Genomic DNA, 23,006 nt, shown 5'->3' with positions numbered 1-23,006 from the left:
CGCTGGCAAAAGTGTAGAAAATGGAAATTCTCATGGTACTGGTGGAAGGATAAACTGATATGACCACTTTGGAAAAGTATACCATTATCTTGTAACTTATAGATTAGCATACAATCCAGCAATTTTACATCTAGGTAATATTCCTAGAGGGGGCTTCCCAGGTGGCTCAGCGGTAAAGAATAAGCCTGCCAAGCAGGCAGCTTCAACTCCTGGGGCAGAAAGATTCCATCCCCCACTCCCTCCCACCCAAGATGGAAATGGTAACCCACTCCAGTACTCTTGTCTGGGAAGTCCCATGGGCAGAGGAGACTGGTAGGCTTGCAAGAATCCATGGGCTTGCAAAAGTATAGGAAATGACTTAGCAACACAACAACAAAAATATTCCTAGAGAAACTTATGCAACTCTCTGCCTATATACAAACAAAGGGAATGTTTACACCAGCATTATATGTAATAGCCCCAAACTGTAAATAACACAGCAGAATGGATAACTTACATTGTAATTTAGTCAGTTACTGAAATACTATACAATATTGAAAATGAAGTACAATTATGTACATGAACCTTACAAATAGAATGCTGAAGGAAAGAAGGCAAAAAGAGTATATATGGTATAATTTCATTTATCAAAAGCTCAAAACCAGACAAAAATCCAATTATATTGCTGAGGAACACAAACACTGATGGTAAAACTTATGAAAATGAAGATGACAACTAATTAAAAAAATCAAGATAGTTACTTCTACAAAAAGCAATACCAAAAGTGCTGGTCTTGCTCTATTTCTTGATCTGGGTGTTAGCTACACAGGTGTTCACTTTATAATTACTCTGCATGTTGTACATTTCAGTTTTATGCACGTTTTGGTATTTCACATATTTCACAACAAAAATGTATTACAAAAATCAAAACAGTTTAGGTCTACTTGGATGGTCAACAAAAGTCAGAGATGCAAATCTAAGTATAATCGTAAAACACTGATGGAAGAAATTAAAGAAGGTACAAACAAGCTGAACAATATCTCATGTTCATGACTGGAAGACTTCATATTGTCAAGATGTCCATATACTACCAAAACGATCTACAGATTAAGCATAAGCCCTATCAAAATTCCAATAGCTTTCTTTTTTTAATGAAATGCATCTTAAAATTCATATCAAATCCCAAGTACCTTAAACAGGCAAAGCAATTGTGAAAAAGAAAAAGTTATAGGACTCACACTGCCTGATTTCAAATACAGTAGTCAAAACAGTACTGGTATAAAGACAGATATACAGAACAACGGGGGGGGGGGGGGGGGGGGGGGGGCGGGAAACAGTCCAGAAATAAACCTTCACACAAATGGTCAAATAACCTTCAACAAGGGTGCCTAGACCATTCAACGGGGAATGAACAGTCTCTTCAACAAACAGTGCTAGAAAGCTGGATAGCCACATGTGAAAGAATGAAGTTGAACCCTTATCCTACATCATATACAAAAATTAACTCAAAATAGATGCGGTCCTCTTTGTTTTTGCTTTTGTTGCTTGTACTTTAAATGTCACATCCAAGGCCACAGTGTTACAAAGTTTCTTTTTCCAAAAAGTTATAAAAACTTTATAACACTGGCCTTGGCAATGATTTCTTGGATGTGTTAGTTAAAGTATAAGCAACAAAAGCAAAAACAGACAAAGAGGACTACATCAAACTTAAAAAGTTTTTGTCCATCATAGGACAAAATCATCTGAGTGAAAATGCAACCTACAAAATGGAAGAATGTATCTGTGAATCATATACTTGATGCAGGATTAATATCCAGAATATACAGAACTCCTACAATTAGGCCAAAAATAACCTGGTTTAAAAATGAGCAAAGGATTTGAATAGCCATTTCCTCAAAGATGATTTACAAATGGCCAACAAGCATATGAAAAGATGATCAACATCACTAATCGTCAGAGAAACACAAATCAAAAGCAAAACAAGGTATCACCACACCCATCAGGATGGCTACTATCAAAACAGAAAACAAGTATTGGTGAGGATGTGAAGAAATCTGGAACCACTATGCACTGTTGGTGGAATTGTAAAATGGTGCAAGCACTATGGAAAACACTGTAAAGGTACCTCAAAAAACAGAACTACCTTAAGATTCAGCAATCACGCTTGAGTACACAGCTGACCCTCTAACAACATGGGTTTGAAGTCTACTTATACATGGATATGTGAGTCTATTTATATGTGGGGTTTTTTTCAACAGTAAATACCACAGTACTACATAATATGTGGTTGGCTGACTCCAGGGATGCAGATCCTCGAAAATGGAGGAACCATGGCTATGGAGAGCTAACTATAAATTATACATGTATTTTCAACTGTACAGATTCGGTGGCCCTAACTCCAGCACTGTTCAAGGGTCAACTACATATCCAGAACTGAAAGCAAGGACTTAAAGACATATTTGCACACTCATGTTCACAGCAGCATTATTTCACAATAGCCAAGAGGCAGAAGCAACCCAAGTGCCCATCAACAGATGAATAAACAAAGTATAGTATCTATCTGTACAACATAATATTATTCAGTCTTTAAACAGAAATCCTGTCACATGTTACAACATAGATGAAACTTGAGGACATTATGCTAAGTGAAATAAGTCAGTCAGAGAAAGATGAATAACATATGATCTCACTTATATAAGGTATCTGAAGTATTCAAATTCACAAGAACAGAAAACACACTGATGGTGACCAGAGGCTGGGAGGAAGGGGAAAAAAGGTAGTTGTTTAATATATAGTGTTCCAGATTTACAAAATGAAAAACTTCTGGAGACTTGTTTCACATCACTGTGAACATACTAAACATTACTAAAGTATATAATATATATAGTAATTAAATTTCTAAGAGAAACTTAAATTTCAAGATGGTAAATTTTATGTTGTATGTTTTTTTTTACTACAATAAGAAAACAAAATAAGAAATGGACCCTTCTTATAGATTTTGGAATTAAAAATAAGGCAAGTACAAAGATGGCTAAAATCAAAGTAGACAATAGTAAATGTCATAAGAAGATATTTAATTCAAATTAGGAGAAGAAATAAATGAATTAATGAATAGCAGAATCAGAATTAGTTTCCTGACTATTGTACTCAACTTTTTAAATTATAAAGATGAACCAAGATGATACAGTTGTTTAAAATATAAGTAATATTACTATCAGGTACAAAAGAAGAGAAACAGTCAGGCTTTCAACTAATTCAGAATGGGATTAGAAATGCTGAGAAGGAAAAACACCTCAACATATTGGTATTTCATAATCACACAAATACAGCTAAAAGATCAACAATACTAAATGTTAAATCTTAATATGGCTGTGGAACAAATGGAACTCTAAAAAACAGCTGAATGATCACACAACATTCTTGGCAAACTGTGTGGTAGTATTTACTAAAGTGGAATAGACAGAATCTTATGATCCAGCAATTCCATTTCTGCTATATACCCAACAGATGTGTGTATGCAGGAAAATAATCCAATGGAAACGAATAATGAATAGTATGTTTGCATAAGGCAACACTAACTACAACTATACTCAACGACATGGTGACTCTCACAATATCAAAATATGCAGTGACTCTACTGAGAGGAAATGGGTAATGACTAAGGAGCACAAGGAAGTTTCTGGGGTGCTAGATAATGCTGTACTTCTTTATCTGGGGGATGGTCACACAGTTATGTGTGGTTTGTGAAAATCCACCAAACTTTATAAACGATTAAGTATAAAATCCTGTACAAATTATACTTTATTAAAAAAACTCAATTACAAAAAGACATATCAGCCAAAAGAAAAAAAAAAAAAAGAAAAGAGCAGGAAGTAGGAAGAAATTTACTAGTTTTAAGTAAACACACATGTAATAGATTAAGTCCACAAAGTTTCATGGTAACAGTAAACCAGAGCAGCACAGGAATGATTCCCTGAATGATTTAATCAATCAAAACACACTGCTCAGCTACTAAATCCTAAAGAAAGAGAATCCAATGATTATTAAGAAAGCATTAGCTGAAATATACAATTAATTTAGTTATTTTAATACTGCTATGAAGATATATCTCAGTAAGCACTAATTATAGTACTAATTATTAAAAAGTATTGATACATGAAAGCCACTCAGTACACATTCATTCATTTATTAAATTTAAGTATTCATCAAGTATTAGACTATAGAATACTATTATAGACCTTGGACTGTAAAAAAGAAAAAGATTTATTTTTCATAAAGTGCCTCACACTCCTAGAGACAAAAGGGGTCCTACCTGTATAGGAAGAGGAGGCAGATAAGCACAGGATACTATGGAAGCATTCAGGTTTTCCATATCTGCTGAACTTTCTCAAACACCCCTTTCTAAAAAGAAATACTTCTAAACAGGAGCATGTGCAAACAGGCTATCAATGGCTAATTAATGGCTAATTAAACTAAGCCCCCCTCCGCTCCACCCTCTGGGCTTTTAGGAACAAAGATAAAGTGTGGAAATGGTAGTGGCTTCGACACTGCACAAACAAAGGCCACTCACACCCACTGTTCGGTTGCGGACGGTCTCCAACACAACATTGACATTATACTTGTTCTAGAAGGAAGCTAGATTCACTTTTCTATATACATGTTACATATGCACAAAAATCTACCTTCTTTCCCAGTTAACTGCAGAGACTTGGATCTGATGAGTGGAAATGAAGTTCTCCTTTTCAAACTCATATCATCATAGGAAGAAAAACACCTAACATTAAGAAAAATCAACATTGGGAATGATGAGTAAAATACATATAATTTACTCTGTATTTGGGGTTAGGTGAATGCTAGAAAACTGTACATGCCATATAGGACTTATCTCTAAGGTAACACTCCAGTTATAGATAACACATGTAAAAAAAATTCACCAATTATTCTCTAAAAGGTGCTATATTAAAATACCTATTCTCCTCCTCCCCCTTTGAATTCCACACTGAAGTATCTTTCACAACCATTACATGGGTTTTTTATGTACTTAGTGTTTTCTCTATGAGAGTCTACAGAACCTTCTAGGCATAGGACCCTCTCACTAGTTCCAAGTTTTTAACATTTTGGTTTCAAGATAATCATATGGGGAAAGAAATTATCTCAGCATCTTTCACTTGCTCAAGTTTCTCAAATAAGAGGAAAATTGTGAAATAATGCTGACTTACCTTTTAGGGCTTGGATACTGATTACTTTTAGGAAGTTTTGAAATATAATCTCCATCAAATTGAGAATTGTTTCGACAACGCTGCATACAAAGCATCAGTCCCAAGATAACACAGAGAACCAAAGATATGACAAGATAGCTCTGTCGATCTGAAACCTGAGATGAGAAGAGAGCTTAATAATACTTTGAAAATCTTATTAGGGAAAAACACAGAAATCTAAAGTTCAAAGGACAAACCATTTAAACATTTTTTTCAAAGTTCTTCAAAATCATAAATGCAAGGCAAGTCCTTTGAAAATGTACTACAAAGGCAACGTTTTCCTTTTTCTTCTTTCCCCCTCTCATTCTTTAAAAATTTTCAAACCCATGAAAGTTTTAAAAATAGTACGATGAACACACGTATGCCTTTCACCTATGTTCTCCAATCTTACATTCTGCCACATATATTTCATTTTTTATCATTTGTACTATCCTTTTGAGTGAGGAAAAAAAATGCTCCCACCTGTCTTTCTCATACAAAACTAAACCACCCATTACCCAGTGATTTAAGCCTAAGGATCACCCTTAATTCCTTATGACCTACATCCAAATTCCCAACAAGCTTGTCCTTCTCTCTCTTAAATATATCCTAAGTTTAGCAACTCCACACTATTCCCCACTCCTAAAATCCTAAACCAAGCCAACATCACCTCATTCAGGTTATTTCAATCACTTCCTTAATTGGTCTCCTCCCTACTTGTGGTCTAGATGGTCTCTAAGAAGCAATTTTCCACAGAACAACAAGCAGGGATTTCCCAAAGTGTTGTTGATGAAATGATCCATGTTACTTCTTTACTTAATACTTTCCAAAGACTTGCAATGATGAGAATAAAATTCAAACTCTAAGCTGCCTACAAAGGGCTACATGATCAGGTCTCTGCCAATTTCCTGAACTCATTTCTTACCCTCACCTCTCACATTAACTCTGGTCCAGCTACACCAGCTTTATTCTTCCTTTTTTTTTTTGGTGAATTAAGATCTTGGTTGCAAAATTAATTATCAAGCAAAACATTAGAAACTATGCACTTGGCTACACGGGCTAAGTGCATAAACCCACAAGAATGCTAGGCCACAGTGCAAATTACAGAATCCGGGGATGAGGTAGCTCTCCATGAATGAACGTGGAATGGTGTCTGTCATGTATTGCACACCAGCCTTCTTTCCGACCCCAAAAACATCACACTGTTTTTAAGCACAGGCCCTTTGTCCTACTTCTGCTACTAACAGGCTTGTTCTGACCCCAAGCTCTGTGTGGATGCTAACTTCTCTTGAGCACTCAGTTCTAACACCACTTCCTCAGGCAAGCCTTCCAACACCACTTGAGCTAAAGCAGCAACACTTAGAGTGCCACCAGTCCACACATAAACGTGTCATTCTCTACCAGGGGCTACTGACTGCTGTATGCCTAAACCAAGGGTTGGACAGTTCATGCCTGACACACACTTGTGTTGCAATAAATGCTTCCTAAATCAATGAAAAGTTTGTTTCATTAAGCAGCTTAATAGGGCTTCCCAGGTGGCTCAGTGGTAAATAAAAGAATCCACCTGCCAATGCAGGAAACGCAAGACACAGGTTCAATCCCTGGGTTGGGAAGATCCCCTGGAGGAGGATACGGCAACTCACTCCAGTCTAGTCTAGAAAATCCCATGGACAGAGGAGCCTAGTGGGCTCTAGTTCATGGAGTCGCAGAGCTGGACACAACTGAGCAGCAGCAAGCAATGTAATAATAAGCCTTTCTGAACTGAACATGAAGTATATATTACAACTACCAATGGTTTTCAAAAGGCCTAATAGAATTGCTTTATAACTGTATTGTAGGTAAGACCTAAGCTATGAAAGCCATGTTTTCCAAAGTATTATAATAATTAATGTATTTCCATAACTTTAAACTACCATATTCTGGTTTTCTGAAAAAGTTCTCTACAAATGAGTTCTTAGCTATGAAGCCAACCTTTATGACCCTGTTTCCTACAGTACCATCAATAACAATTACCTCATGCTTTAATTCTGCTACTGTTGTCGATAAATTTGAAACAAGCTGTGTCATGTTGGTCAGCTGTGCTTGCAGCAACTGGATGGCTTCAGTTTGCCGCTGATCCTATAATAAAGGAAGAAATAAATATTTTCCTTTTTGTTTCATGTACACATTAGCTTCATTATAAATTCAAATAAAATAACCTAGAAAAACTGTAAATTCCTCAAGGCAGAGTGACATATTAATAGGTAGCTCTTAATGAATGAATATTATAAATCTGGACCAAAAATTTTAAAAACATCTAAAACCCTTAAGAATCTAATTAAGACTATTCAACCTTCCTCCTTGACCTGAGCAAACAAAAACACCTTTTGCCATTCACTACTACCATGTAGAATACTGCCTAGCAAATTCTAATAAACTACTTCTCAAGTTAATGTGGGCTCTATATGTGTAAAACAGTATATAACCAGCTATCTGCAAAATTGTCATTTTGTCAAGTGTGATTTTTCTAAACCAAAGCAGTCAATACAAAGACACATTGCAAATTTTTTCAAGAATGTTTCTGGATACAAAGCAGGCTCATATCAAGAAGGTTTTAAAACTCTATTTCAGAGCATGACAGGTTGAAACTCAGGAAGTCACACAGTCAAAAAACGACAATGGATCATCTAATCAAAGCTAGGTTATCACCAGTGAAAAGAAATTCATCAAGAACATCCATCTATCAGAATTTTAGAAAACTTATAATGAACAAACATGTCTTTATTTAAAATATCACTTACATGCATATTATAGAAGCTTGCAATATGCTCATGGTCATGAACCTACACTAAGCATACTACTGAAAATGTGTACTTACTAGCAGATTTTGGAAGAAGGAAAAGAAGGCAGCAGGAAGTCAAGGAAATCTAACACTTTAATTTAGGATCTTACATGAAATATCTACATAGCCATTTATGATTCTCAAGTTAAATATTTCAACTTTACATTTAAATAAGTTTTAAGTCTCGACTATGTATGGGGGTGAGTGGGGGTGGAGAGTAGGTGGATGTATAAAACTGTAACAAAACATTTCACTTACTTTCCTCACTGTGATCCACTGTGGTACTTTCTATCCTATTTCATCTTTTTAAAATGCTGAATGTGAGTCATTAAACTATTTCTTTTGACTCACATTTGATAAACACTGATAAACTGTAGACAGTTTTAAAGGACAAATTATTAAATTTATGATACTGGTTAACACTTCTAATCAAGATTTACTTCCAATAGTGCTAATGGTAAACAAGATTATTTTAAAAGTACTTAAACAATCTTTCATAAAACATAGATTTACATAGAAAGCAAACAGCAAATATAGAGGGAAATATTAAAATTAATAAAGAACTAAATAAATACTGTGTTCATGGGACAGAGGACTTAAGACTATTAAAACGTCAACTCTCCAAACTGATCTATAAATTCAACATAATCCCAATCAATATCCAAACAGGTTTTTGTTTCTGGTAGCAACTGAAAAATTGATTCTAAAATCTGTGTTAGTCAAATCCAGATTAGCCAAAACAATTTTGGAAAGGAAGTGCAAAGTTGGAGGATTCACGCTATCTGGTTTCAAGAGTTCCTATATAGCTAGCCATCACAACAGTGTAGTTAGTATAACCAAAAAGATAGACAAGTAGATGAACAAAACAAAAGAGAAGCCCAGAAACACAGCCACGTGTATATGGCAAACTGACTTAAAATAAGTGCAAAGAAAATTCAGGGGAGAAAAGATAGTCTTCTCAACAAATGATGCTGGAAGAAAGGAATGAATATTCATGTTTCTCAATCCCCTAGCCCTCACGAAAAAGCACTTTAATCCATAATTTATAGCACTGCAACACATAGGATTTACAATAGATCATAAACCAAATGTAAAACTAAAAATATAGAAATTTCAAAAGAAAACATAGACAAACAATCTTTGTGACTCTGGGTTAGGCAAAGTTTCTGTAGCAAAGAAAAAACAGGTAAACAGGGCTTTAACAAATTCTGCTCTTTAAAAGGTATCTTTTTTAAGAGAATGAGAAAACAAGTAATGGATTGGGAGAAAATATTTGCAAAGCCTGTCTCTGATAAAGAACTTGTAGTTAGAATACGCAAATAACTTTCAAACCTCAACTAACAAAAAAAAAGGCAAGTTGGAAGAACTTTACTTGGAACCACAATTATGTGTCACAAATTCAGAGTCAGATGCAACTCTGCAACTTGAGACTTCTTTACCTCATTTCATCATCCTTTAGTCCCAAAATTTCTTTAGAAAAGTAAAAAATCTCATCATGGTAACAAACCATAAAAAAATTATTCATGAACGTCACACTTAATGATAAAATACAGAAATCAATCCCTTAAAATCAACAAGACAGGGAAAAACGGCTACTATCACCAGTCCTATTGCATCACTATATAGCTCTAAATAAGAGATAAGAGAAAACAAGAAGAAAAAAGTACAAGGATTAAAATGAACTAGAGCTGTTTTCACTTACAAACAAAAATATTGTCTATATAGAAACCCACAATGATTTTAGAGTTTAACAAAATTTCAAAAAAGTCCACGACACTTCTACCCACATATATATACATACAAATCTTGAAATGTAACATGAATAATGCTCAAGAAAATTTTCTCTTAGGTTATATACTAAGGGCTAGAAAGCACTGTATTACAGAGTAATCATCAACTATCAGGGAAAAGGTGAACGAACATTACTGATCCTTCTAACCAGACAGAGCCTATAAAATTCAATGGAACTTTATGTAAAAAGTAAGCCATGAAGATGACCAACCTGCTCCTCCGCTATTCTTGAAGTATTCTGAAGTTTCACTATTGTTTTATTGAAAGCCTTTTGCATTTCTTCCATTTGTTTTCGGTACCTATGGAGTAAGAATTGATTTAAATTGGTTTTAATTTCTTATTTACTAATTTATTATCAGAAATATACTTCTGATTTCAACATATGAGATAAAGCCATATTTCTGAAAATGACTCTTACTGAATTCTGTGCAATAAAGGAAAACTTATAAAGGTAAAATAAACAGGTCCCTTGAGGTATTTGCTACCTCAACAACAATTCTATGCTCCTTGTTGCTACAGAAGATTTACTAGTCAAATACACAGTCAATTTATAACAAAAGGTCTATGAATACACAATGGGGAAAGGACAGTCACTTCAATAAATGGTGCTAGGAAAACCAAACACCCACAAGCAACAGAAATTGGACCCTTATCTTACACCATACACAAAAAACTCAAAATGTATATAAGACTTACATGTAAAAACTGAAACAACAGAACTCCTAGAAGAAAACAGGCAGTAAGTTCCTTGAATTCCGTCATAGAAATGTTTTTTGGATTTAACACCAAAAACAAAAACAGGTTGAACTATATCAAACTGAAAAGCTACACAGTAAAAGAAACCATCAACAAGATGAAAAGGCTACCTACCAAATGGGAGAAAATATATGCAAGCCATTAATTAATCTTATAAGGGGTTAGTATCCAATATATTGAGTACATACAGAATTCATACAACCCAACAGCAAAAAAAAAAACCCATTTAAAAATTGACAGAGAATCTGAATATTTTCCCAAAGAAAACAAATAGATGGAAGAAGATGAAAAGACACTCAACATTATAAGGGACATGAAAATCAAAATTACAATGAGTTATCACCCCCCAACTATTAAAATAGCTATTATCAAAAAGACAAAAAATAACATGGTGGAGAGGATGTAGAGAAACAAGAACCCTTGTACAGTTGGTAGGAATGTAAACAGGTATAGACTCTACAGGAAACAGTATCGTGGTATCTCAAACAATTTAAAACAGGAACCATATGACTTAGCCATTCCACTTTAGAGCATTTATCTGAAGGAAACAAAAAACACTATCCTGCAAAGATACCTCCATCCCCATATTCAATGCAGCATTGTGTACAATAGCCCTGAAGTGGAAGCAAACTAATCAACAAAAGAATGGATAGAGAAACACGGTATGTGTATACCATGGAATATTATACAACCATAAAAAAGAAGGAAGTTTTGCCATTTGTGACGACACGGATGGACCTTGAGGGCATTATGCTACGTGAAACAAGTCAGAGATGGACAAATATCATATGATCTCACTTACATGTGGAATTAAAAATCTTAAACTCATAGATACAGAGAACAGACTGGTAATTGTCAACTGCAGAGGCAAGAGGTGGGCAAAGGGTACAACTTAAAATGATGAAGTAATAAGAATACATGAAAAAGCAAAAAGATGGGACACTGAATGATGAACTCCCCAGGCAGGTAGATGCCCAACATGCTACTGGAGATCAGTGGAGAAATAACTCCAGAAAGAATGAAGGGACAGAGTCAAAGCAAAAACAACACCCAGTTGTGGATGAGACTGGAGACAGAAGCAAGGTCCAATGCTGTAAAGAGCAATACTGCATAGGAACCTGGAATGTCAGGTCTATGAATCAAGGCAAATTGGAAGTAGTCAAACAGGAGACGCCAAGAGTGAACATCGACATACTAGGAATCAGTGAACTAAGATGGACTGGAATGGGTGAATTTAACTCAGATGACCATTATGTCTACTACTGTAGGCAAGAATCCCTTAGAAGAAATGGCGTAGTCATCATAGTCGACAAGAGAGTCCAGAATGCAGTACTTGGATGCAATCTCAAAAAGGACAGAATGATCTCTTTTCGATTCCAAGGCACACCATTCAATATCATGGTGATCCTCCAAGTCTATGCCCCAAACAGTAAAGCTGAAGAAGCTGAAGTTGAATGGTTCTATGAAGACCTACAAGACCTTATAGAACTAACATGCAAAAAAGATGTCCTTTTCATTACTGGGGAATGGAATACAACAGTAGAAAGTCAAGAAACACCTGGAGTAACAGGAAAATTTGGCCTTGGAGTACAGAATGAAGCAGGGCAAAGACTAATAGAGTTTTGCCAAGAGAATGCACTGGTCATAGCAAATACCCTCTTCCAACAACACAAGAGAAGACTCTACACATGGACATCACCAGATGGTCAACATTGAAATCAGATTGATTATATTCTTTACAGCCAAAGATGGAGAAATTCTATACAATCAACAAAAACAAGACCAGGAGCTGACTGTGGCTCAGATCATGAACTCCTTATTGCCAAATTCAGACTTAAATTGAAGAAAATGGGGAAAATCACTAGATCATTCAAGTATGACCTAAATCAAATCTCTCAAGATTATACAGTGGAAGTGAGAAATAGATTTAAGGGACTAGATCTGATAGATAGAGTGCCTGATGAACTATGGACGGAAGTTCGTGACACTGTACAGGAGACAGGGAACAAGACCACTCCTAAGAAAAAGAAATGCGAAAAAGCAAAATGGCTGTCTGGGGAGGCCTTACAAATAGCTGTGAAAAGAAGAGAAGTACAAAGCAAAGCAAAGGAGAAAAGGAAAGATACACCCATTTGAATGCAGAGTTCCAAAGAATAGCAAGAAGAGATAAGAAAGCCTTCCTCAGTGATCAGTGTAAAGAAATAGAGGAAAATAATAGAATGGGAAAGACTAGAGATCTCTTCAAGAAAATTAGAGATCCAAGGGAACATTTCATGCAAAGATGGGCTTGATAAAGGACAGAAATGGTCTGGACCTAACAGAAGCAGAAGATATTAAGAAGAGGTGGCAAGAATACACAGAAAAACTGTACAAAAAAGATCTTCATGACCCAGATGATCACGATGGTGCGACTACTCACCTAGAACCAGACATCCTGGAATGTGAAGTCAAGTGGGCCTTAGAAAGCATCACTACAAATAAAGCTAGTGGAGGTGATGGAATTCCAGTTGAGCTATTTCAAATCCTAAAACATGATGCTGTGAAAGTGCTACACTCAATATGTCAGCAAATCTGGAAAACTCATCAGTGGCCACGGGACTGGAAAAGGGTCAGTTTTCATTCCAATCCCAAAGAAAGGCAATGCCAAAGAATGCTCAAACTACCACACAACTGTATTCATCTCACACGCTAGTAAAGTAATGCTCAAAATTCTCCAAGCCAGGCTTCAGCAATTCATGAACCATGAACTTACAGATGTTCAAGCTGGTTTTAGAAAAGGCAGAGGAACCAGAGATCAAATTGCCAACATTCACCGGATCACTGAAAAAGCAAGAGAGTTCCAGATCTGCTTTACTGACTATGCCAAAGCCTTTGACTGTGTGGATCACAATCAACTGTGGAAAATTCTGAAAGAGATGGGCATGCCAGACCACCTCACCTGCCTCTTGAGAAACCTATATGCAGTCAGGAAGCAACAGTTAGAACTGGACATGGTACAACAGACTGGTTCCAAATAGGAAAAGGAGTACGTCAAGGCTGTATACTGTCACTCTGCTTAGCCTCTTGATTCAAGTGAAAGAGGAGAGTGAAAAAGTTGGCTTAAAGCTCAACATTCAGAAAACTGAGATCATGGTATCCAGTCCCACCAGTTCAGTTCCTTTCAGTCGCTCAGTTGTGTCTGATTCCTTGGTACCCCATGAACTGCAGTATGCCAGGCCTTCCTGTCCATCACCAACTCCCGGAGTCCACCTAAACCCATGTCCATTGAGTCGATGATGCCATCCAACCACCTCATCGTCTGTCATCCCCTTCTCCTCCTGCTGTCAATCTTTCCCAGCGTCAGGGTCTTTTCAAAGAGTCAGCTCTTCGCCTCAGGTGGCCAAAGTACTGGAGTTTCAGCTTCAACATCAGTCCTTCCAATGAACACCGAGGACTGATCTCCTTCAAGATGGACTGGTTGGATCTCCCTGAAGTCCAAGGAACTCTCAAGAGTCTTCTCCAATGCCACAGTTCAAAAGCATCAATTCTTCAGTGCTCAGCTTTCTTCACAGTCCAACTCTCACATCCATACATGACCACTGGAAAACCATAGCCTTGACTCGATGGATCTTTGTTGACAAAGTAATGTCTCTGCTTTTTAATATGCTGTCTAGGTTGGTCATAACTTTCCTTCCAAGGAGTAAGCATCTTTTAATTTCATGGCTGCTGGTCCTATCACTTCATGGCAATCAGACGGGGAAACATGGAAACAGTGGCTGACTTTATTTTTGGAGGCTTCAAAATCACTGCAGATGGTGACCGCAGCCATTAAATTAAACGACACTTGCTCCTTGGAAGGAAATTTATGACCAACCTAGACATCACATTAAAAAGCAGAGACATTACTTTGTCAACAAAGGTCCATCTAGTCAAGTCTATAGCTTCTCCAGTGGTCATGTATGGATGTGAGAGTTGGACTATAAAGAAAGCTGAGTGCCGAAGAACTGATGATTTTGAACTGCACTGCTGGAGGAGACTCTTGAGAGTCCCTTGGACTGCAAGGAGATCCAATCAGTTTATCCTAAAGGAGAACAGTCCTGGGTGTTCATTGGAAGGACTGATGTTGAAGCTGAAACTCCAATACTTTGGCTACCTGAGGCGAAGAGCTGACTCATTGGAAAAGACCCTGATGCTGGGAAAGATTGAGGGCAGGAGGAGAGGGACGACAGAGGATGAGATGGTTGGATGGCCTCACTGACTCAATGGACATGAGTTTGGGTAAGCTCCAGGAGTTGGTGATAGACAGGGAGGCTTGGCATGCTGCAGTCCACGGGGTCACAAAGAGTCGGACACAACTGAGCAACTGAACTGAACTGAATAAGAATATAATGTATAGCATGTTGACTACCATTGATAATACTGGATTGTCTATTTCAAAGTTGTTAATAGAGTAGATCATAAAACTTATCACTAGGAAAATAAACCTGTAACTACATGGTGATCATATTAACAGATTTACTGTGGTAATCATTTAGAATATATACAAATAGCAAATCATTGTTATACCTGAAATAATATAATGTTACACATCAATTACATCTCAATTAAAAAAACAGGTTTACCATGCATGATTTCAGTGGTTCCTGTAGTGGGGGCAAAAAGGGTGGGAGTGAGGAGAGGCCTGAGCAAGTATGATGCAAGCATGCGCACACACCCACATATAATTTGCCAATAAATTATATGTATGAATTAAGAAGTAATATCTTTTAGCATATAATAATGATTTTGAGGCTGAAACTCTAATACTTTGACCACCTGATGCGAAGAGCTGACTCATCTGAAAAGACCTTGATGCTGGGAAAGATTGAGGGCAGGAGGAGAAGCGGATGACAGAGGATGAGATGGTTGGATGACACATCATCGACTCAATGGACATGGGTTTGGGTGGACTCCGGAAATTGGTGATGGACAGGGAGGGCTGCCTGTTGCGGTTCATGGGGTGGCAAAGAGTCGGACACGACTGAGCGACTGAACTGAACTGAACTGAATGACTTTAGGGACATTTCATTAGTAGCATTTTAATTTAGGAGGATTAGGAAAAGGTAGTATTTCAGAAATTCTGGGCACTGAGCTCCTTGTGGTTACAAAATGTTGGAAAAGTCCTAAGGAACAATGACACTTAAGGAACAACAATAACAAAATTGGCTTAAAAAGTGGAGAACTATGCCAGGGGTCTCCATCACTGCATAAGCAAACTGACATTGCCTCTGGCATTTTATAAGCACAAGAAGATAAATTATTACAGCTAGGACTAGGATTCTGGATACTTGGTGAGAGTTCAAATGTTGCCTAATCATCTAGTTTAGTCTATTCCAGTATTCACTTATTTAAATTCTTAAATAATACCTAGTCAAGTTCCACAAAGAGCTTTAAGGTCTATGAACTTTAATTTTTCCATGACTGCTCTGGGAATCAAACAACAAAAGTAGCTAAAGTTAAGCAACAGGAAAAAGGAGAAACTAATATAGATAATTCAAATTCATTATGTCACTTAGTATTTCCAAAAATGGAAATTACTTCTTAAAATTACTGACATCCAAATAACTTTCTCTCTCCAGCTAAAATGCTGCTTATTACTATTGCATTCATTGTTTAGCCGCTAAGCTATGTCTGATCTCCGTGACCCCATGGACTATAGCCTGCCAGGCTCCTCTTTCCATGGGATTTCCCAGGCAAGAATACTGGAATGGGTTGCCATTTCCTTCTCCAGGGTATCTTCCTGACCCAGGGATTAAACCCATGTCTCCTGCATTGGAGGCAAGTTCTTAACCGTTGAGCCACCAAGGAATCATGAGATAATTAAATCCTCTCCTTTAGTCAGATTAGACTCTGCTACTTAACTCACTGTGCAAAGTGGATTGTGCTAATTCATAAGAAAGCTTACCTTTGACTAAGTTCCTCCAGGTAGCGACCACTGAGAGACATGTTAACTTCTAAGGCTTTAATACGGTTATTAAGTCTCATAAATACTGATTCCTTTTGGTTTGATCCATGTACAAGATTCCCATTAGCATATCCTAGATCTGAGGAGTTTTGCAATTCAGCATAAAAATCTGTAGCTGTCCTCTGTAACCCTCTTAAAAGGACATCTTCTGGAGACTGTTCATCTTCTTTTACTTCAGGTAATGAAGAAGAATCCACAACAGGAGTGGAAATTTGCTTTGGTGTGTCAGCTATATTCATTTTGGCTTCCCCATCTTCAATATCTGGCATAGCAGCTGTGTTTACAGGTGGCACTATTGTTTCAGATAGCTTTGTGGTAATTCGCATGGAGTTTATGTCTTCTTTTACAACATTATCCATTACTTTATCAAGTATTTTTGTTTCATAGATCACAGTTGGTTTCTCTATAGAACTAAAACTCTCAGATCTTTTTTCTGTTTCATTATCAACCTCAACAGAACTGTCTTGGGGAATCACTTGTGATGGTGAATGCCCTGCCTCATATTTAATAGGCTCAGATACTTCTATTTTAGTTAATGAGTTGATTTCTGGAGTAACATCTAAGAGAACAGACTGAGAAAGAGTTTGAGGATGGCTTGGTTCAAGTTCAATTGCATCTAAAGTGTGATTAATCAAATCTTCCTGAAGCACACCACTTAAATCATCTAGAACAATGGTTTCAGCTTCCTTTTCCTTATTCTTACTGTCTGGCTCTCCACCTGGAGGCTGCAATAATGAAACACCTACTGGTTCTTCAGGAAATACTCGTGGTGGTTCAGCTGACATAAGATACTCTTTTTCTTTACTCAGAGCAGTTCTGCTGAGTTGCCGATAACGAGCAACTCTAACTGAACACCATTTATATACATATTCCGAAAAACTAGAAATACAACAAATTGTGGTGAGTTCACTGCAAAATATTTGTGTCTCTGACTCAAACCAAGGTGATGTTTCATCCTCTTGTTCACCACTACCCAGAAGGGTCACTGTAGAAGGACCTGCCTCCTCTTCTTCTTCTTGAACTAGCTGTACAATGGGACTTTCTTTTGTAGTATCTGGTGACAATGACTCGGTGTCATGTACGTGTCCTTCAGTGGTTCCAAACCTAGAAATACATATCCATAATTATGCTTAAGGAAAATAAATGTATCACACATAAGATAAAAAGAAGGGGAAGTACAGAAAACACTCAAATTTACTTTGAATGAATTACTATCCTTCAAATCACTTTCATTATAAAAACAGTATTATTCAGGAATGGTAACAGAAAGATAACCTATCAAGTGACAAGCCAGATGATTCAAATCACCGTATTTACCAAATTAAGTTTTTCTTTAATCCCTATTTAAGAACAGTTTGTTACGTGAATATTTCCATTTACTGAACATAGTACCCTTACTGAATATTTCCACTTAGTGAATATAGTACCCTTCCTCCCATATTCACCAATATCACAAGCTTTATCACCCCTTATATCAGAAACTGAGCTACCCAAGGGCTATGAAAGTCCTAGTTAGAACAAGAAGCCAGGACTCTTACTACAAATGCACTTTGTGCCTGAGTATCCTACTTTCAAGAGTCATCGTACAGTTGACCCTTGAACTTTATGCAGCGAGTCAGAGTTACAGCCTGTTCTCCATATCCACAGTTCCTCTATACTTTAGTTCTGCATCCACAGATTCAACCAACGGAGATCATCTGTACTGCAGTATTTACTAATGAAAAAATCCACGTGTAAGTAGATCTGTACAGTTCAAACCCATTATTCAAGGGTCAACTGCAGATTTCTCAAAGATCATGTCTCTATGGAGATTTGAGGAATTTCAATGTGGCATTACACACACACACACACACACACACACGATTATCTGCTCTAGAAAAAAGAAAATATCCCTACTCCCCCCAAATAATTTCAGTATCATCTAGGCTAATTTTCAGCTATTGAAGCTAAATACTTAACCACTGTAATAAAATCCTGGCTAATAATATACTACTAGTGTCACTAACTTAGTTTTATCTTTGGTCTCTGGAATATGTATGTCCAATAGGGAAGAGTGGAGAATTCAAGCTGGTGGTAACAGTGTTGAAAATTATAATATGTGGTCCCTTCCAACATAAAGGTAATGAATTTCCAGGTGCGGGCTTTGTAGCAACAAAGGTGTAATTTGAAAAAACAAAGTAATTTGAATACCAAAAAGAAATCTTCATATGCAAATTTTCCTACTGTGAAACACTACTAAAATTGCCAGGAAATGTCTTTAAATGAAGTCTAATATCACAACAGCAAAAGTAGGAATAAAAAAAAAACACCATCTAGGGACTTCCTTTGCAGTCTACTGACTGGAACTTTGCCTTACAATGCAGGGGGGTATGAGTGTAATCCCTGGTCAGGAGGCTAAGATAACAGATGCTCAGAGTCAAAAAACCAAAACATAAAACAGAAGTAATATCATGACAAATTCAATGAAGGCTTTAAAAATAGTCCACATTTTTTAAAAAAATATATTTTTCTACAGAAATTTTTTTTAAAGACAATATCTAAAAGCTGGACTTTCATTTTGTTGACAATAAAATAGTAAACAGACTAAATTAAAACATAATTAGGCTAAGCTTCCCTTAACAGATGATACAGATATAGACAGCTGTATATAGTCTCTACACAATATTTCTTACAACTAAATTGAATTAATTTGGTAAAAATTAAGTTATAGTCTTTGTGATGTGCTGTGCTTAGTCGCTCAGTGTTCTCTTTGCGACCCCATGGACTGTAGCCTGCCAGGCTCCTGTGTCCATGGGGATTCTCCAGGCAAGAATACTGGAATGGGTTGCCACGCCCTTCTCCAGGGAATCTTCCCAACCAGGGAAGATCAGGGATTGAATTCAGGTCTCCCACATTGAAGGCAGATTCTTTATCATCTGAGTCACCAGGGAAGCCCTATCAACTATGTATACACTCTAATCAGAGTTACACTTTAAGAAATTCAAACCTGGGAAAAGAAAGTAAGTCATCATTTCATAAAAACTTTTGAGTGATACCGCGTCATGGATTCTTTTATTTTTTTCAGAGAACTGCCATATAATCATCAAAAAGAATTTAAAACAAACATACTTGGAGAAACATTAAGAAAGTTATGTAAGAATATCTACTAAAAAACAAAACTCTAAAGCAGAAGAGTAAAAACTGCTACATTAGCCAGATGTGGTATCTTTCAATAAATATTTACACACACACACGAGGGGGTAAATATATATGTGTGTGTGTGTGTGTGTGTGTGTGTGTAAAATAAAATTAATTTCATTTTGAAAAATAAAGACATACTATGTGTTAGTCACTGAAGAACCTAGTTACAAAACCGAGACAGATACAGATAATTAGAAACGTCAAGAATTTCTATCCCAAAGAGATTTCTTAGGACCATCTAGGAATCAGTAACATATAATGTTATATTTCAGGAAAACACAAATTTGACACTGTGCCCTTCAAAGGACAAAATCTCATTTTTAAATTAACATAGTACCTTGAAATTACAGCTCAAAAGCATATTCACTGCAGGTTTCATTACTTATTATCTTGAACTGTTTTATGTAAATATCTTATCTCATTACGTAGAGTTCCTCTGAAAGAAATGTCTGTCAAAGTTTACAGGGAGTGTATCTAATGAAATATACAGAGCTAAATTTATAATAACTATAACCAGATCATCCCAATAACCCGAATCATTAATGAACCTATCTATTTTAGATCAGAGGCTGAGGTACAAACCTTAATCACCTCTACCTCTGGTCTAGAAAAGATCAGAATTTGAGTAAGCTCCAAGTTGGTGATAGACAGGGAAGCCTGGTGTGCTGCAGTCCATGGGGTCACAAGGAGTCAGACACTACTGAACGACTGAACTCACTGACTGACTGATGCATGTATATCCCTGCCCAAAGTAACCACTGCAACCTGGGGAAAGACCTGTATCATTCAATTTCAGAAACTGAACACTCTAAGAGTGGGCTGTGTGACCAACACATCATTTAAAAACCACTGCTCTAAGTATTTCAGGTACCCTGTATAGCTTTCTGGGCATAGCACAGATACATAAATAATCAAGGCTTTTAAATCCGAACTTAATAAAAACAGGCCTTTAAAATTTGTCCTTAAACTTATACCTGCAGAGTTAATTATTTGCAATAAGGAAAAGATTAAGTACTGCAAATAATAAAAGTAACACTATATCAAAATAACGCACATTTGGTCTATCTACAGTGAACTGCCAGTATACAAAAAGCAACTCAAAGATGTTGAAAGTGGCTGTGGAATGTCTGTCCCATGATTCAGAGTTTTTCATTTTCCACAATCACAAGTACCTTTTTATGTACAAGTATATCTCCCTTTTAATAGAACTCTAATATCCCAATATAACTTACTCATGTGATGGAACAGGAGCTGAAACAGGAGCTGATTCAGGCATTTTGGATGCAGCTGTGGCAGAAGCATTCTCAGATATAGTTTTATTTCCTATTTTAAGAAAGATGTCCATATTGAGTTTAGTTTTAAAAAGCTATACCATGAAAATATTTCACTATAACAAATAAGGAACTTTAGATTCTCAAGGGAGAAGAAAAAAGGCAAACAGGTTTTCTACTGCAGACTCTGCTTTTTTTTTTCATCAAGTTCTTTTAAAAAGAAATAATCACTGAAAGTCACAACTATAAGTAGTGCATATTCTTTCTCAACTTCTCAGAAAATTAAAGCAAGTAACTATGAGTTTTGTGTAATCTTACGTGATTAATAAGACACCAGAGTTACTAAAGAGAATAAGAAGAAATAAATGGGACATTTTAAGTTTGTACTTAGAACTAAATTTTATTGAAGTATATTTGACATACAACACTATATTCATTTTCATGTGTATAACGTAGTGATTTGACATTTATAATGCACTACAAAATAATCACCACCATAAGTCTAGTTGCCATCTGCCACCACATTGCATTCCCCATGTTATATATTACAACCTTATGACAACTTATTTTATAAACAGAATGAAGTATTTTTGAAAACAATAAAAGGGCAAGATTGTTTCTCCTTGTTCATAATATTCATATTTCTATTACTTTCTAAATTGAATTGCTATTTGACAAATAAAAGCATACTTCAAGTAACCATTAGAGCATCAAAACCTCAGGAAAGAACTAGGGATAAAATCATTACTTCTACAGCAGGTTAAGAGTGAAAAATCAAATTAATGATTTTTATATAGACAAGATCCTATTTATTAAAGAGAACTTGTGAAATTCAAATAAACAATGAATAATAGAAGATTGGCAAGTTCCTTTCAATGGTTTCTGTATTTCTAAATAAAAAAATCAAACTGCTTGGCTTATTAATTAATTTAACTAACTAGGAAGACCCCTGAAATATCATATATTTAAAAGACCCATAAAATGATTTAGGTACCTTCTGTCAGGTCTTCAGTTTTTGCTCCCAGAATATTAGCGGCAATATTCACCATATTTAGAATGGCATCTAAAACAAAATTCAATCAGAAAAAGATACTAATATACCTAAATATTTTCATATAACTGATATCAGATAGTAAAAAACCATTTGTAATGGTCTTTTGCATTTTTTGGCCTAATTACCTTTTCACTCACCTTACTATTAGTCCAATACAGGATACAAATTTCAGGCAAAAAGTATTATATATAAATCTGAACTTTTATGTTTAGAAGGATTTTAAAATCTAATTATACTTTTTTTTACAAAACCTCCCCAAACCTTTCAGCAAATACTATCTTCAGCATATCACAAGATTCAAGTATAATTCAGCATATAGCCTGCACTGAGGAAAAAAATGTGACAACCAAAACCCATAATTTACAGAAAAGCCTTGTTTTTTTTTTTTTTTTAAAAGAAAAGGTTCTACAGTTTAAACCAAAAACAAACAAAAAATCCTTTTCCTAAACATATGACTCTCATAGGTAAAAATAAATAAAATGGGAAGATTATTCTTCAAAGGACAGCAGAAAGACTGTTTTCAACTATGAATATAAAATATCTAAGTAATATGGTTAAATCCCAAATTGACACTGCATAGAATCATGCCTTTGATGACTTGTAACAATGTTTTATGGACAATAAATGACAAATTCTTTTGTGAACTGGGTGAATATGGGCATGGGAAGATGAATTAAAAGTCAAAGTTATAAAACTTAAGTGCTATAGGTAAAACAATCTGCATACTTTCTAATTCTTCCTCTCTTTCCAAAGTGGTTATCTCAATGATGAGTAAAGTGCTACAAACCTTAATATCTACATAAATGGCTGAAGATACATGAGGACCACGAAATATCGTAACTCCATAAAAAGCTGGCTTGGAACAGAAGACTTCTTTCTAGTAATTTAACCACGAAATATCATAACTCCATAAAAAGCTGGCTTGGAACAGAAG

At 36.0% G+C, this 23,006-nt stretch overlaps 1 protein-coding gene across 9 annotated transcripts in view; it reads right to left on the bottom strand.

The window, feature by feature from the left end:
- Positions 1 to 23,006, bottom strand: part of SUCO (SUN domain containing ossification factor) — an 88,199-nt gene that overhangs the window by 7,523 nt on the left and 57,670 nt on the right. For 8 of the 9 annotated variants that reach the window (XM_027975617.3, XM_027975618.3, XM_027975620.3 and 5 more), the window contains 7 exons: positions 22,013 to 22,081; positions 20,980 to 21,070; positions 16,508 to 17,671; positions 10,040 to 10,127; positions 7,230 to 7,334; positions 5,199 to 5,353; positions 4,662 to 4,753 (listed from right to left, as the gene is read on the bottom strand). In XM_027975617.3, the coding sequence (XP_027831418.1) occupies positions 4,662 to 4,753; positions 5,199 to 5,353; positions 7,230 to 7,334; positions 10,040 to 10,127; positions 16,508 to 17,671; positions 20,980 to 21,070; positions 22,013 to 22,081 (1,764 nt within the window). Of the gene's footprint in view, positions 1 to 4,291; positions 4,381 to 4,661; positions 4,754 to 5,198; positions 5,354 to 7,229; positions 7,335 to 10,039; positions 10,128 to 16,507; positions 17,672 to 20,979; positions 21,071 to 22,012; positions 22,082 to 23,006 lie in introns of all 9 variants that reach the window. The other variant, XR_006061466.2, reaches the window with a different exon arrangement.

This window comes from Ovis aries, chromosome 12 (genome assembly GCF_016772045.2).
Source record: "Ovis aries strain OAR_USU_Benz2616 breed Rambouillet chromosome 12, ARS-UI_Ramb_v3.0, whole genome shotgun sequence".
Classification (NCBI taxonomy): Eukaryota; Metazoa; Chordata; class Mammalia; order Artiodactyla; family Bovidae; genus Ovis; species Ovis aries.
The sequence above is the reverse complement of the archived record's forward strand: the minus strand, read 5'-3'. Positions and strand labels throughout refer to the sequence as shown.